General features: G+C 36.4%; 1 protein-coding gene across 1 annotated transcript; it reads right to left on the reverse strand.

Annotated features, from left to right (window-relative positions):
• Positions 1-8,771: 8,771 nt before the first annotated feature.
• Positions 8,772-10,355, reverse strand: LOC132054725 (GDP-fucose transporter 1). Its single transcript, XM_059446696.1, has one exon. It carries the CDS (start codon positions 9,915-9,917, stop codon positions 8,901-8,903), a length of 1,017 nt encoding a protein of 338 aa, XP_059302679.1. The 5' UTR covers positions 9,918-10,355; the 3' UTR covers positions 8,772-8,900.
• Between the last annotated feature and the right edge of the window lie 7,541 nt (positions 10,356-17,896).

Raw genomic sequence — 17,896 nt, forward strand, 5'->3', positions numbered from 1 at the left:
TCTTCATCTTCGTGAGGCTCACGACACGCAACAATTGATCTCTACTTGTATCAATGCTTAATTCTATATCATGCGCACGAGTTGCAACTCTTCAAATGCTTTGGGCCTTATTCCTTGCAAGATGTAACGAAGACCCCAATGCATACCTTGGATGCACATTTCGATCCCGTGTTTCACTAAGGCGATCTTTGCCGTAAGGCTCAAGCCCTCCAAACATTGACGAAGTCAACAACTTTCTCACCCTTTATCCGGCGGGAATTTATAAGCTCTATCATGCTCACAACGCGTTTTGTGCCGTAGAAGCGGTTAAGAAATTCTTGCTCTAGTTGCTCCCACCTATCAACGGAACTAGGTTCGAGGTCTATGTACCAATCGAAGGCATTCCCTTTGAGGGATCGAACAAATTGCTTGACAAGTTAATCACCATATGTTCCAAAGATTATTGCAAGTTTCAACAAAGTGTGCTATGTGTTGTTTCGGATTCCCCTTGCCGTCGAATTGTCGCAACTTAGAGGTTGATAGCCGAGTGCATCTTCAACTTATCAATCCTTCGCGTATAAGGCTTTGCATATGTAAGAGAAGATTTGGGTGCGGGGCTCAAATTTATCCTCGATAGCCTTGATGACGAAGTCCTTCAACCGGCCACGGAATCGACATTCGGCGGGGTCTTGACCTTCTTGATCGTTGTTGCTTGTTTTGCGACGACTCTTCTTCCTCTTGTGTTTCATGAAGCTTCACAGTGCTTGGGTAGATTCTCCTTCGCCATGCTCTCCAATTTATTTGTTAACTTGGTGATTTTAGCATCTTGATCTTTAACATACTTCGATAGGCTTTCAACTCGCTTTCGTCAAATTTTCAAGTTGTTCTTCTATGGTTGAAGCATTAGTCATCATTGCATGCACCACCATCGTAGGTGATGGAGAAGAACATGGATTTTCGCTAACATATGATGCGAACATGTTATGCGGAGTAGATCCAGTGCTTAAGACATCATCATCGACTTGCGTGAAGGATTTCTTGGATTTAGATAAACTAAGTTGGGCAAGAACCCTCTCGACCATTTTGGCGACATCCTCCCTTCTTTCTCGTGGCGTTTGGGAAATCTCAAACCTTTTGAAGACGAACCAAAGACGACGAGATTCGAATCGTGCTTGCGAGCTCGTTGTCCTAGCAATTTGTCTTGGTTCCTTGTGACGGTCCGACGCTCCCTCAAGAATATCTAGGATGTTTTCCACAAAGAACGGAGAATTTGGATCCGATAGTTTTGCAAATGCGGATGCGGATTTCGAGTTGACATTCTTAGAAGCCATCTTAGTGTTTTTGAAGTTCTATGAGAGAAGAGATGCGAGGTAAAGATTGTCCCACTGGGCGTGCCAAATTTGTAACAACTAATCTTTCGTTCCTGAAAATAATAATCAAGACAAGAAAAATAGCGACAAAGAGTAATATTTGATTTCAAGAATTTGTGCGGGGTTACAATCTTTATGAAATCTTAAACAAAAAGATGTAATCCTCTCGATTCTTCTCCTCACAATACGGCCGTCAATCAAGGGCTTTGCTTGTTCTTGAATGGACGAATTACTTGTTGTTTGAGACTTCACTACGAATGCGAGCCGAGCTTTAATCACAAACGTAGAGGCATGGAAACTTACTCACTACTTGAGCGAAGGTTTCTTGGTATGCGTGAAGACTTGCGCGTAACGAGCTTCTCTATCTATTTTTCTTCTTTTGGCTTTGTAAGACCCCTATTTATAGTTGTGGAGAGCTAGGGTTTGTATATGATTGGTCGAACCATGTCATTTGAACACGTGGCAACATTTGATTGGTTCTTCTATTGACTTGACATCTTTGCGTCACTTATGCACGTGGCATGATTTTATTGGTCCTTGACTTGACTTGGCGCGCCACGTCATTTGACACGTGACATGGACCTTGGGCTAATAGAGTGGGCTCATCATGTGAAGTCCGACAAGATAGACTAGCCCAATTGAATTGGTGTTTCAATTAAATCCGTACATGTTGGATTTAAGCAATAAATCCGATTATGTTAGCCCATAATATTTGTTTGGACCAATACATTTAGAATTTAGAATATGATCCAAATTAATTTGTGGATTTAAGTTCGACTAAGTTTCAATGTCTACATGCGGGTTAAAGAAGAGAAATTAACATAAATAGCCGTCCACCAGAATAATAGTTAGCAAATTTATTTATTTTTGGTATATTAATGTATAAAGTATACCCATTCCATAATTGTGTATGCATACATTTTTTTTATATTTGGTTGGGAATGTATTTATTTTAGGTCAAAACGGCCTTACACATTGCCCTTAAAAAAAGACCACCAAACATTTTATTAAAAAAGGTTCGAGTTTTACACATGTATTATAACGGCTAATGTGTAAGCATCTGAGCTGAGCTAAACGTTTTTTAATCACAAGTTTAGGCCAGTCAACCTAGGGCACAGTAAGGTATATACCGATTACCATATCGAAATCGAAATTTTTGATACCACAATTTCAATATTATGATATTTGATACGGTATTTGGTATGCATTTTTGAAAAGTTTGGTATTTGGTACGGTCAGGGGCGGACCCACGTGTATCCGAGGGGTATCACCCAACACGCTTGATCGGAATATTTTTAAATTTATATATGTATAATACTATTCAGACAAAAATTTAGATAAATATAAAAGAGATGCCATTGCTTAGCACTACAGTGTTGGTAGGTGATTGGTTGGGCACTTTAACAGTTGCCTTGAGGTCGTGCGTTCAATCCCTGTGTAGCATATTTTTAAATGTTTTTTAAGGCTTATTCTTTTCTAATTCCAAATCCAAAAACAAAGAAGCCACAGAGATTTTATTCAACTGGGCAAACATCATTTATTGGCAATATGACATTTATCTATTAACTTCAATGTTTTACCTAAGCAGTACTCCATTCTATTAAAAAGGAGTGTCCATTTAGTCATTTACAATTTGAGAAAATACTAATTTCAACGTAAAAAGAAATGATTTGACTAAATTACTCCTAATTAAATAGGTATAGGATTTAGTCAATTGACACTTAATAAGGACAAAGCTTAAAAAATAAGGTTAATTATTTTTTGATTTGGTAAGTGAACACTCTTTTTTAACCGGAGGGAGTAATATCTAAACCGAGCTAGAGCCTGCAACTCTAAAGGCAATTGTTGGTGTTTTGTGTTGCTCTTTCAAATGTAAGCTCTTTTAATTTATTTTGCGGAAAAGGCTCAAATATGCCATCGAACTATCGGAAATGGCTCATTTATGTCACTCATCAATAGTTTGACTCATTTATGCCATCGAACTATCAGGAATGGCTCATCCATGCCATTTTTCGATAAAGTCGGTTTTACAATACCAGATATGACACTTGGTCACCCATTAGAAGTCCACGTCATTTAATTAAACCATCACAAATTAAATCCTAAATTAAACTAAAACCCGACCCACAAATATGTGCTGGTTTAATTAAACGACATAGACCTCTCATTGGAGGCCAATGGTCATATATGGTATTGTAAAACCTGCGTTAATGAAAAATGGCATGGATGAGCCATTTCTGATAGTTCGATGGCATAAATGAGCCATTTCCGATAGTTCGATGGCATATTTGAGCCTTTTCCGTTTATTTTTCTTCATATTTTTCTTTCAAGTTGGAATTTCTTGAAAACATTCATCCTTTTCTTTTGGTGGATTTTATAATTTAATTTATAATTCAACTTGAATTTGTTTTTTTTTTTTTTTTTTAAATATGATGTCACTATAATAAGTTATTTAAATTTCACTACAAACTAATTGTTTAGATGTTGGAATTTCTTATAATTTCTTTTAAATATTTTCACATGTGTAAGCTGTTAGTATGATATAATTGATTGAAATGCCCTTTTTTGTGTACCGAAGTATATATATCTTGGTTGAAATGCCCTTTTTGTGTTTTGAATATTTTTACATGTGTAAGGTGTTACTATAATATAATTGAGACGTTTCTTGAATAGCCGAAGTCTTAATTCTTTATTATATGTATACATGTAAGTCGTAGTCGAACAAACTATGATTATCGAATTACCGTACCGCAAAATACCGAATTTAAAAATACTATACCATTACCATACCGAATTAATTTGGTATGGTAATGGTATAGTATTTTTAAATACCGAAAATCGAAATTACCGACTTGAAGTTTCAAATACCGTACCATATATATATATATATATATATATATATATATATATATAATACTAACAAATATATTATTAATATTAGTACAAACTAATTGTTTAGACGTTGAAATTTCTTATAGTTTCTTTTAAATATTCACATGTGTAAGATGTTAGTATGATATAATTGATTGAAATGCTTTAAATTTTTGTGTGTCTTAGTATATATATCTTGGTTGAAATGCCCTTTTTATGTTTTGAATATTTTTACACGTGTAAGGTGTTAGTATAATATAATTGAGACGTTTCTTGAATAGCCGAAGTCTTAATTCTTTATTAAATGTATACATGTAAGTCGTAGTCGAACAAACTATGGTTACCGAATTACCGTAAAGCAAAATACCGAACCATACCGAATTAATTTGGTATGATAATGATATAGTATTTTTAAATACCGAAAACCCGAAATTACCGAACCGAAGTTTTAAATACCGTACCATGCCCACCCCTAAGTCAGCCTGAGAAATTTTACAATGAGCCTCACACAGCAAACACTACTTGTTTGAGGTTATTTACTTGCTTGACATGTGGACCTTTTTGAACCCGCGACTTTTGTAGGACAAAAAAAAAAAAAAAGTTAAACCAAACTAATACAAAAAAAAAAAAAAAACATAAATAGTATTCACGCACTAATTTAGTGTGTGAAAGGACCAAACTGCAAAAATAACAATTTGGCCTTCCACGCACAAAATTTGTGTGTGAATGAGGCTCTTCATTTTGCTCAGATATTTGTCTCTTCCTTGCTCTCTTTCCTTCATTTTCTTATTAATTGCTTTTCCTCCTCTTTTTTTTTTTATGGTGAACAAATAAATGGGTCCTTTTTTTTTTTTTAAGTTGAGAATCAAAGAATACTGAAAACACATATAGATTTTTTGACGGTGCACCTTTTATTCTTTTTTAATTCTTCTTTCTATTTTCCTGTTATTATTCTGCTAGGATCTTGGTCTATCTAATACTGTTTGATTTATCTTTCTCTGTTTCACTATGTATAATTCATTTTGGGGTCCGGAACCAAAATGTCTCAATAAAAAATCAAGTGAACCAAAATACCCAAATAAAAAAAAAGTTACGGAGACGGAGCCGTTAACTGCTTTAGCGCAGTATTTTACTACACTAAAGTTTTTTTTTTTTTTTTTTGCATACTAGCACTGAAGAAAAAAAATTTGGTAAACTTTTTTAAAAAAAAAACTTAGCGTTTTTTTCATACTTTGACCAACGATTAGTCGTGTGTCAAGATTCCAAAACATTAATATTTTATATAGAACCTGATATTTTTTTCTGCGTACAATAATGTAGGCCCAATACATCAAGGATACATAGACGTTCGGATAGTCATTTTAGGGGTTGAAAAGGTGCCCGAAATAAGTTTTGTTTGAAAAAACTTAGTGTTTTTTTCCATACTTTGACCAACGATTAGTCGTGTGCCAAGACTCCAAAACGTCAATATTTTATATAGAACCTGATATTTTTTTCATTACAATAATGTAGGCCCAATACATCAAGGATAAATAGACGTTCGGATAGTCGTTTTAGGGGTTGAAAAGGTGCCCGAAGTAAGTTTTGTTTGAAAAAACTTGGGAGAAGTATTCAAAACACACTCTAACTTTGGCCGAAATTGCTATAACACACTCCAACTTTGCGGGAGTCCTATGACCCCCCTGGACTATTTTTTTGTGTATTATTGAGGGTATTATTGGGTGACGTGGACAAAAAAGTGAGTCCTCAATATTGGGTATTATTGAGTCCACGTCACCAATAATACCCTCAATAATACACAAAAAAATAGTCCAGGGGGGTCATAGGACTCCCGCAAAGTTGGAGTGTGTTATAGCAATTTCGGCCAAAGTTAGAGTGTGTTTTGAACACTTTTTTCAAAAAACTTAGTGTGGCACCTTTTCAACCCCTAAAATGACTATCCGAACGTCTATGTATCCTTGATGTATTGGGCCTACATTATTGTACGCACCCCTAAAACGACTATCCGAACGTCTATTTATCCTTAATGTATTGGGCCTATATTATTGTACGCAGAAAAAAATATCAGGTTCTATATAAAATATTGACGTTCCGGAGTCTTGGCACACGACTAATCGTTGGTCAAAGTATGAAAAAAAACATTAAGTTTTTTCAAACAAAACTTACTTCGGGCACCTTTTCAACCCCTAAAATGACTATCCGAACGTCTATGTATCCTTATGTATTGGGCCTACATTATTGTACGCAGAAAAAAATATCAGGTTCTATATAAAATATTAACGTTTTGGAATCTTGACATACGACTAATCGTTGGTCAAAGTATGAAAAAAACACTAAGTATTTTTTTTTTTTTAAAAAAAAAAGTTTACCAAATTTTTTTTCTTCAGTGCTAGTATGCAAAAAAAAAAAAAAATTCTTTAGCGTAGTAAAATGCAAGCTAAAGCGATTAACGGCTCCGTCTCCGTAACTTTTTTTTTTATTGGGGTATTTTGATTCACTTAATTTTTTATTGAGTCATTTTGGTTCCGGACCCCAAAATGAACTATACACAGTGAAACAGAGAAAGATAAATCAAACAGTATTAGATAGACCAATCCTAGCGAGAATAATAACGGGAAAACGAAAGAAGAATTAAAAAAGAATAAAAAAGGTGCACCGTCAAAAAATCTATATGTGTTTTCAATATTCTTTGATTCTCAACTTAAAAAAAAAAAGGACCCATTTATTTGTTCACTATAAAAAAAAAATTAAAAAAAAAAAGAGGAAGAAAAGCAATTAATAAGAAGAAAATGAAGGAAAGAGAGCAAAGAAGAGAGCAAGGAAGAGACAAATATCTGAGCAAAATGAAGAGCCTCATTCACGCACAAATTTTGTGCGTGAAAGGCCAAACTGTTATTTTTGCAGTTTGGTCCTTTCACGCACTAAATTAGTGCGTGAATACTATTTATGTTTTTAACTTTTTTTTTTTGTATTAGTTTGGTTTAACTTTTTTTTTTTTTTGTCCTACAAAAGTCGCGGGTTCGGACCTTTTTGGCTCCCACTTACCAGAAAACCCCTCCAACAACTCCTCCAACTTTCCCTCTCTACCAGATCACTTTCTCCCTCTTCTCTAATTTTGGTACGAGGGATAAGAGATAATTGGTCCTAGGGTTGAATTTGGGATGAGTTTATCTCGCGTTTGGTCGAGATAAAATCGCAGATTACTAATCCCAGAATTGTACTGTTATTTTTATGCATGTGGGAGGGTGGGAAATCAATCCCGGGATAACTTGTTTCCCAACCAAAGGAGCCCTTATGAATCTCTCTCCGAAGTCCAAACTCTCTTCTGCATGTTTCCTTTCCTTCAATCCCAATACTTTTTTCCCTAACATACACGGAGACAACCCCACATTTGGAGACCATCCACAATTATCCCAAATCCCAAATCCCTACCCAGAAGCTTCAGCAAACACTCAGTTGAAAAGGCAAAAAAAAAAAAAAAACACCAAAAGGACCTCTTCTGCAGAAACAACAGGGGTCATTCACCAACACAAAACCATCCCTTCACCACTGAAGAGCAGATAGACCAGTCCTCTCTCCCTCAACATCGCCCAAAAAAAAAGGCCTGGCTCCCTCTTCCAAAAACCCCCCATCATTTTCATTGCTGGGGGGGGGGTGGGTTTCTTTTTGAGGAACTGCTCCCAAAGACCAACAACACTTGTGATTTGCAAAATGGTTAGATAAGCTAAGGTTTATGCATTCAGTATTAATAACACAAGATATGTGATTATTCACTGATTTTTCTCCACATGATACGAAAAAAAGGTCCAAAAACAATCCTATGCAGACTTAGCTCATTAACTTTCATTTTTGAAATGAAAGCAAGTTGACTAAATTGGGGAAAAGAGCAAGGACGGAGAGAGAATAAGGTAGGATAGCTAGGGCTTATGTTGCTCAGACTCTTCAAATTTGTTGCTACATCCGTGTAGTATCCTCCAAAAACGCACTACTTTTGGAGGACCCGACACGCACTGACGGTATTTTTAAAGAGTCTTAGCAGCATAGGCTGGGGGTTTCCTTCCGCAGATGTCCTTCCACAGTCCACTTATCACATAATAAGTCCCTCACACAAGTATTACTCGTGGTTATATCTCAGACATGATAAACTAGCAGAGTCACCTTAAAGGAAGCAACAAATGGAAGAATCAACAATGCTTGTGCAGAATGTATTGAGATGTGGAATAGAGGTACAGAATTATCAAAACAGTTATATTTGTTAGATAACACGGATGTTCTAGAGAAGATGGTTTTGGACTAGATAATAAGTCATCTAATCTAATCGAGTTCCCTCTCCAGATTGCTGCTTGGCATAGAAATTTAAGTAGTTTTCTCTGAGTTAACATATTCAGCCCATCTCAGCATGATATTTCTATTAGAACCAAGTGTAAGATCCAAATTGTGCAGAAAATAACAAAACGCATACCTTCTGTGTGAGCTCTGTTAAATTGGCCACCACCAAGAGATACATGTATGAAATCAACACAATAGCATGCCGAAATAAAGGGAGCAAAAAACACACAACTGATTACTATTCATTAAGGGTAGCAATCTCAATCTAGCAAAAGTTTGTAAAGAAGAATATTTAGAACTAACTAATGCAACGGGAGGATTAATAATAACCTGCCTCATCAGCCAAAATGCTTATACACCAGAGATCTTAGCAGATATTCCCTTCTCTTCATCACTATCTCCATAGTCATTCTTATTAGACACAGCAGATGGAGCAGTAGTAACAACAGCAGTTACAGATTGCTGATAAAGAACACCTCCAGCAATGGTGAACAACAAGCACATTAGACCAAATGGACTAGCATGCTTATCCCAAATGAGAACATTAATGGCAACTGTCAAGAACTTATTCACAACCCCGGTTACTGTAAAAGCAGTAGCAGAGATTGCTTTCCTTGCTGCAAATCCAAAGAAACTGATGAGCAGTCCAAACACGCACGATAACGAGACTGCCATGAACGCAACAGGGTTAAACAAGGTATTCGATCCCATAGCAATGAACACATCAACATACTCCCCAGTAATAATCCAAAATAAAGGAGCCATCATCAATGACAACAAATTGTTGTAAAACACAAAGCCCCAAGTATTGAGCCCGAGATTGGTCACCATATGCTTGATGTAAACCATCTCAGTTGTAATGGTTACCAAGTACGCCAAAGCCCACGAATACGCAGTGAGAGTAAAACCTGAATCTGTAGCAACATACCCAACAGCACCTCCCAAAATGATCACCAACGATAAAAACGTCAACTTTGAAGGGCACGGTTGCTTTCTAAAAGCGGTATCAGCAACGGCAACAAGCAAAGGCGTACAGGATCTAAACACTATGAAAGTATCCACATTGGCATGCCTTAAAAGATTGGTGTTGGTGAATATTGCAAGGTAAAAAACAAGGGCAGCAGGCAAGAATTTCTTGGCATTCTCCAACGTTAACGGGTCGTGATGCAACAACCCCAATTTCCCTAATAACCAAACCCCTAAAGTTGAAGTTAGGTACTGCAACGAAGTGAGAAGACCTGGATAGTTGAAATTAGTTATAGCAAACTTGTTAATCACAGCAAGCAAGCTGGAACACAAGGCATATCCAACCACAAGACTGCTAGTTGCATAATATTGCTTTGATGCATCTAATCTGATTGCAGACATTATAAACAGCCTTTTTTGTTTCTCTTAATCCTACCCCCCTCAATGCATAAAAGCCATAGCTTTAAAGTTGAGCTGGAAACAGAAATCAATGTTCAAGATTGAAGATGGATGAATCTTTGAAATGACAAAACAAAAGAGGAAACTGGAATTGAAGAGAATAGGGACCAAGATGGATGAATCTTGAAATGATATACCTATTAATAATAAACACACAGATGGGATCCCATTTCTTGAAAAGTAAAGAAAAGATCTGAAATTGAAGATGAATAATGAACCTAATAAATAATAAAGTAAAAAGAGAAATATGAGAAGGAACCGCCTTTTTTGCTCCACGTGAATGATCTGAACAAATCTTGAATGAGAAGAAGAAAAAAGGGCCCTGAATAGGACAGAGCTGTGTGGGTTTTGGAATAGTAGCAAGTACTACTATTACTAAATCAAATCTGAAGGGATTAGGGTAAAATGACTAATTATCGGGATGGGTGTGCAATGTAAAAATCCCAATCCAGGTTGACTAGGTCAATTTTAATTTTCTTCTTTGCAGGAAAATAAAAATAAATTATGCTTTGTTTTTATTATATAGCGGTAGGGGAAGAGATTACAACGTGGGGATTCGAATTCTCACTAACAAGATGAAAGTCGAATGAACAATCGAATACTAAATTCCTACCAAAATAAAAATAAAAATTATGCTTACCTACTTTCATCACAAAAATAAACCATGCTTTACATAGAGGTGTTTATGGTACTGTATGTCCGTATCATAGGCTAATTAAGGATTTAAATTTAAGTGAAAAGGATTTAAAATATGCCTAAACTATTTGAAATATGTTTGATTTATCCCCCTTATTGTTTTGGCTCAAAAATATCCTCTAACTAATTAAATAGATTAAACGGAAAAGGGGCAAAAATGCCCTTAAACTATGCGAAATTAAACAAAAATACCGCTATTGTTACTTAATTGGGTCAAAAATGACATTTTTCTAATAAACATATCCTTTTTTTTTTTTGACATTTTTAATACAAATATTATTTTTAAAGTAGCATTTTCTTTTAAAATATCTTTAACTAATTGAGAAGTAATTCTTTCTTCTTAATCTCGTTTTATCAATTAAAATAAAATTACCCCATGTACATTTTTAACTGTTAATATAGGTCATATATGTATGATCATAGTAACCTCATCATTAATTTTCATTTAGCTAACGATAAAATTCTTTTGCCTAATAAAATGTAAAATATTTTTATTTCTTAATCTTTTTCCGATAAGCATTTGCTGATAACCTCATCATTAATTTTCATTTAGATAACAGTAAAATTCTTTTCCTAATAAAATGTAAAATATTTTTATTTCTTAATCTTTTTTGATTATATCAGCAATGCTTATCGGAAAAAGATTAAGAAATAAAAATATTTTATATTTTATTAGAAAAATGAATTTATTGTTTATCTAAATGAATTAGTTATTTGGTTATTATGATCTTATATATATGATCTATATTATCAGTTAATAAAGTACATGGGGTGATTTTATTTTAATTTATAAAATGAGATTAAGAAAAAAAAAATACTTCCCAATTTTTTATTAGTTAAAGGGATGTTAAAAGAAAATAAACAAGAAAAGGTTTCTTTAAAAATAATATTTTTATTTTAAAAAATGTGTTTAAAAAGAAAAGAAACAATATGTTTATTAGGAAAGGGTATTTTTGACCCAATTAAGTAAAAATAGGTGTATTTTTGTTCAATTTCGCATAGTTTAAGGGCATTTTTAGACCAAATTAAACTATGAATGGAGGTCTTTTTAGTTCAATTTCGCATATTTTAAGGGCATTTTTTTAACCCTTTTCCTTATATTAAAAATACTTTTTCTACTAACGATTGCTCGAGAACAAGAGAAAATGCGCCAATTTTGCCCCCTTGAACTATTCAAAATGGTGAAATTTTACCCTCCATTTGAAGTTAGCGATAAGTGCTATTAATTGTAAGACTTGAGAAAAAACGTTATTGGAGATTATGATTTTGACTATTTTAAATGCTAATTTTTGTACAATGTCAACTTAATGCAATATAAAGTTTAATTACCATCGGGACTGTTAGCCAATAGTGAAAAGAGCTTTGTGTTCTTTGGAGGTGTTAAAATGCTGTTCAACAGGGAATTTTGGACCGGTTGGGATTTGTGAAGGGAGATCTGCCAATTAAATACTTGGGGGTGCGCCTTAGTTCAAAAAGGTTGACCATTATGCAATGTTATCCTCTGGTAGATAAAGTTGTTGGTAGAGTGACTTCTTGGACTTCTAAATATCTGTCATATGCGGGAAGGCTTCTGTCATGACCCAACTAGTGGGCCATGACGGATATCCGGAGCTGACTATCGAGCACCGCTTATTATGCTAACTATCATACTCACCCTGAGCATATATCAGCTCCAACATCAACATACCATAAACGATCTCCGAATACCTCCCGAAACATGTATATGACCATAGGCCCATAAGGCTACAAAAAGGATGTACAGGATATACAATGAAGAAGTCACATAGCACCTACAACCCACACATAAGTACCTACGAGCCTCTAACTGGAGTATTGAAATCATAAGGACGGGACAGGACCCCGCCATGCCCCAAATATGTACACAAAAGAATATACCAATAGGCTGCACCTCCGGAGTAGTGGGATGCTCCTGTACAACTGCTGAGTGAACTCCTAAGCGTCTGCGCCGTCTCCCTGTCTACCTGTGGGCATGAACACAACGTCCATAAAAGAAAAGGACGTCAGTACGAACAATGTACTGAGTATGTAAGGCATAGATGATAACATAATAAGGAAATATAGAAAGCATAAGAAGGAAAGCTAACTGTAACTGCTTGCCTCTTGAGGTAGAGTCATGCATGCTCACTTTTACCTTTAAACATATCACATATACATGCATAAACTGTCTGAATCAATAACATCATTAGCCCGCGTCCGGGGTAATCATCTCACGCTGCCCACTAGTGGTACTCCCCGTGTCATATAAACACGGTGTAGTAAGCCGCCCACCTTAGCGGTGCTGCCCGACTGTTTAGGCACGGTGTAATCATCCATAAGCCGCCCACTACGCTCACCGTAGTGGTGCTGCCCGACCGTATAGGCGCGGTGTAATCTTATATATACATAAGTTAAAGCATGCATGGGAGCTCAAATAAAAGCTATCACTTTATCGGAGTGACGTAAGGTCGGGAACCTCCGATTATGTTATGGAACAATCCTCATCATTATGTCTCACCTTGAAGGAACTAATATCATAAGGTGAGATAACAACAAGAAGTAACATCGATGAAATCATAAACATAGGATTATCAAGCTCATGAAAGCATCATTATCATCGTCACTATCATAGAACATATCTCATAAGCCTTTAAGAATCTTTAACTCTCATCTTTTGGGGTGTAAGAAGGTCATGGGAATATAGGAAAGAAATCACAATATAAGAGTCATGCCTTTGAAAGAAGGAGACTAGCTTTACATACCTTTACGTCTCCGTAACGACTAAGCGTTCTCCTTGCAAGTTCACAACTCTACATTCAAGAGAAGTCGTATCATGATTAGGCCATTGGGAACACATCTAAGTCTAAGCTAAAGAAACTAAGAGCCAACGAAAATTGGGCGGCATTTCCCTTGTTTCAACAACTTCCTCCATATAGTAAACATCTCTCATAATATCATAATCAATGGATTTTCTTAAGTTAAACATTGTTTACTTCCCAAATTCACTTTCAAACCGTTTATAAATATGAGTACAATACAACACCATTTTTGTTCTTCATAAAATACTTATTCAACGTTGCCAACATCACTCATAATGATTTTGTACTCATCTCATACTAAGAATCATGACTCAAATGAATTTACTACCCAAAGTGCCATTATTTCCATATGCGAACTCATATTCTACATTCTTCTCCAATCTAAGTCTTTCAACCACTCAATACCTTTAATAACATGAACTAAGTGTAAAACTCACCTTTGATTATATAAGGAATGGTCTTTGGATGGAAATACTGCACTTGAAGAAAACCCCAACTTCAATTCCAAAGGGAATCTTGGCTTCCACAAACCCTGGTGAGCATCCGTACACTTGATTCTACCAATTCTTGATGTTTAATCCTTAATTTCTCTTGGATATGTGCTAATATAGTGGAGGGAATATTCTAGAGCTCTTCAGATTTGCAAAGAAAGTGGAAACTGAAAAATAAGATCAGGGGTCGTTTATTTATAGCTAGGACTGGAATATTCCAGAGAGGCGGTTTAACAAGCGGGTCGACGACTCGTCGACATGTCGACTGTCCGACGACTTACCTCGTCGACTTACGCCTGTAAACTCCTGATTGCAAAAACATGTTGCGGTTGGGTCGACGGTGCCGTCAACTTGCTTAGTCGACTTACGCCTGCAAACTCCTGATTGTAGAAACATATTGACGGTTGGGTCGACGGTCCCGTCGACTTGACCCGTCAAATTATGCCTGTAGATCTCAGTCTGCAGGAACATGTTGACGGTGCACAGTGACGGTCCGTCGATAGTGACTGGTGTCTGCAGAATTTCTTGATTCAGTTCGGATTTCGTCGATTCGATCCATTCAACTTTTAACTCCATAAGTTACCCAGAATACCTACTGATACATTGGTACACGGAGTACAACGCTTTCTAACTTAACTTTCTCCGACGAACTCTCTTCTCTTGCCTCAGATGTCTTTGGAATCTTAATTAGAATCATTATGTCACGACCCAACCCCGTAGGCCGTGACTAGTGCCCGATCTGGGCACCCAAACACACCTATCAAACACTATCACAAGGTATATCAAACGCATCCAAGTATATAACAGAAGCCGACTAGGCTGTATTCCAAATTTAGATAATTTCCAGAAAAATTTCGGCAGAGTTTCCTTTGTTTTTCGGACTATCCAAAATAACCCTGCGCATAGAAAATACCAACAAAGGCCACACAGGGCCAATAACACAACATATATACATATGCGGACCGGCCGCCGCGGCGAATGGGATCGCCCAAACACAACATATCCAAACGCAATCGTACAAGAGTAGGCACAACCCACAAAACATGTCCACAGACCTCTAAACACACGGACGAATCATATGACGGGACGGGGCCCCGCCGTACCCACGAACAAATATATACAATGCAACGACGAATATATACCAAAAATATAAGCTCCGGAACGAGAGAGCACTCCAAATAGCAGAAGAAGGTGTCCTAAACCGGATCACCAACCGTGCGTACGTACTGCGGCATGTAACGCATGTGACCCCCGAAGAAAGGGGTCGATACGAAATATGTCGAGTATGCAAAGCAGAAATGTAATGTACAATCCGAGATCAAATCGAAATAGAGGTACGAAAAAGTAAATGCATTTCCAAAATATCAAAATGTTACTTCAAAATATAAGTCATGCATAGAGCACACGAAATATGGTCGCCCGCACATTGATGGCGCCATAACACGATAAACACCGAAGAAGGTTTCAAATCTCCGAATCTCCGTCACATATCACACACAGCATATCGCCATAAACAGCATAACGCCAAACATAAGTGGAACCCGGCCCTCGAGCGAGGAGCTCGGTGAACCATAATCACGATAACACCTAATGTATCATAATGCGCACGACAATACAACGTAACCGCCCGGAACCGGCGAACGATATCATAGTAGGCACGAGCGGAGTAGTGAGTAATCATATGCATAAAATCATTATCATAAATCCAAAAGATAAGTAAAATAGTCATATTCGAAATCGGAATAATAATTATTACTATTTGTTTCAAAGTTATCGAATTCACATAAAAGGGCGTCGCGGGACCCACGGACGAGTATAGACCCGAACTGAGCCCGTCTATGAAAAACATACTCATTCTATATCATACAAACTCCTACGAAAATTTCAAAGCAATCCGAGCTTTTCTGAGAAAGTTATGAGCGTTTGAACTTTTGGAATTGCTAAAGAATAAGCTTTAAAATCAAAAATCAGCTTTCATGACATCTTTACAAATTATGAATTCCAAGGATATAAGGATCAATGTTATGGCATATGGGCACAAGAATACCAAGGAAACACGTGCGAATCATAAACAAGCTCGGGTTGCGAGAATAGAGTTTCTTAGAGGCTCGTATCATAGCCTACTTTAACTAAGGCATGCCAAAAGAAAGGTTACTTTACATACCTCAAACGCTCTCCAATATAATCCAACTCAAGCTAAGTCCAAACTATAATTCGGGCTGCCCACGATCTAAAAATAAGCCATAAAATGCCAAACATTAGCTAAAGACTTTTTGGGCGTTAAATTCCAATTTCGCCCTTAATTCTACAGAAATTCGGGCAGCATTTCCCCTATAAATAGGCTACCCCGAGAATTTAACTCGGCCATATCAATCAACAACAACAACAACAACCAATCTAACAACATTAATAATTAATCCGAAAGGTAATACAACAATAATAGCTCTCTTTGCCATCATTTATCAACTTTCGTAAATTCAATTCGACGACTTACCTTCAAGCCACATTATTGCTCATACATTCTATTATCAACCCGAATCCTTACCCACAATATTAGAGGACTTCTAAACCCTTCCCAAAATTTTTCCAACAATCCAAAAATTTTCTCCAAATTGGGCCGAAAACAGTCCCAAAACCGTGAGCAGCCCCATTACCACCTTCCTCATTTTTCAAGTCATGATTTGTATCACAATCCACAATGTAATGATATCATTCTCATAAAATATACCAATCACATCAACGCACAATAACCCTCAAATCAGCCCACACAATTTCAACATCTTTCTTGAGTCATTAAACGTTTATTTCCAACTAGAATTTATAACGACGACAACTAAAACATTAAGCGATACTAATTCATCCTTTACCAAACATTTGAGGGCTATACACGGCCACATTATACATGTACATATATTGATGGTTTTTATTCTCTTCTCCACTCTACAACAAGCAAACACGATACAAGAATTAATTCATCGGCCCCATTTTCAACACCCATTTACACGGCTAGCTCCTCAAGCACACAACCCACTTCCAACACACTATATTTCATGATATTCATCCATATTAACATACTACAATATGCATAAAACATTTATAACCCATAAAACAAGAGAAATACTTACCTTTCTTCTTTACTCCACAATAGGCTAGGGTTTGCAATTGGATACAATGAATGGTTAGATGACCCAAACCACTCTTCCACGCTACTTCGTAGACTTCAATATAGTTGATTTGTGCCGAGAAATAATTTTTGGAAGGCTAGAATTGATCTTGATTTTTCTTGCACTTTGGCCGTGAGGTTGGAGGTTTTTCTCCTTCAACTTTTAGATATTTTCTAAGTGTAGGAAGTGAGAAAGATGAATACATGGTCATCTTTTAATTCTAGATGTATTGTACAAGCCTCCATGGCCCACACAATGTGTTGGACCATTTAGTGGACCACACGGCTACAAGGCCCCTTGTGGGCAAGATTTTTAATTCCAATTTTTATGAATTGTGGTCCCAAATTTTCCTAAGTGTTCAATGCCAACAATTTCATATATAACATATGTCTCAAAATAAAATCACAAGTCAAAAGTCCCGACTTCAATTCCCGGAATAGTCTTGTCCTTAACTTATCATAATTAATCCGGATCATTCCAATGTACAAAAAAATACGGGTTCTAACACATTAAGTACTCCTTCTTACTTGTAGGGACATCGTATACACAACGACATGAAATTTTCGAGGTGTTACAGCTTCAATTGATAAAATCTGTCATTTTCTCAGAGCAAACTTTTTGGTCCCAAATTTTTGTATTGCCTAAGAAGATTATTAGCCTCATAGAAGCAACTTGTAGGAGTTTCTTATGGACTGGAGAAACTACCATTTCCAAAACAGCTATGCTCTCTTGGGATAGAATATGCTACCCAAAAT

Source organism: Lycium ferocissimum, chromosome 1 (genome assembly GCF_029784015.1).
Source record: "Lycium ferocissimum isolate CSIRO_LF1 chromosome 1, AGI_CSIRO_Lferr_CH_V1, whole genome shotgun sequence".
Taxonomy (NCBI): Eukaryota; Viridiplantae; Streptophyta; class Magnoliopsida; order Solanales; family Solanaceae; genus Lycium; species Lycium ferocissimum.

Bases quoted from the DNA above. Each gene is read 5' to 3' on its own strand.
- LOC132054725 (XM_059446696.1), bottom strand. From the start codon at position 9,917: ATGTCTGCAATCAGATTAGATGCATCAAAGCAATATTATGCAACTAGC.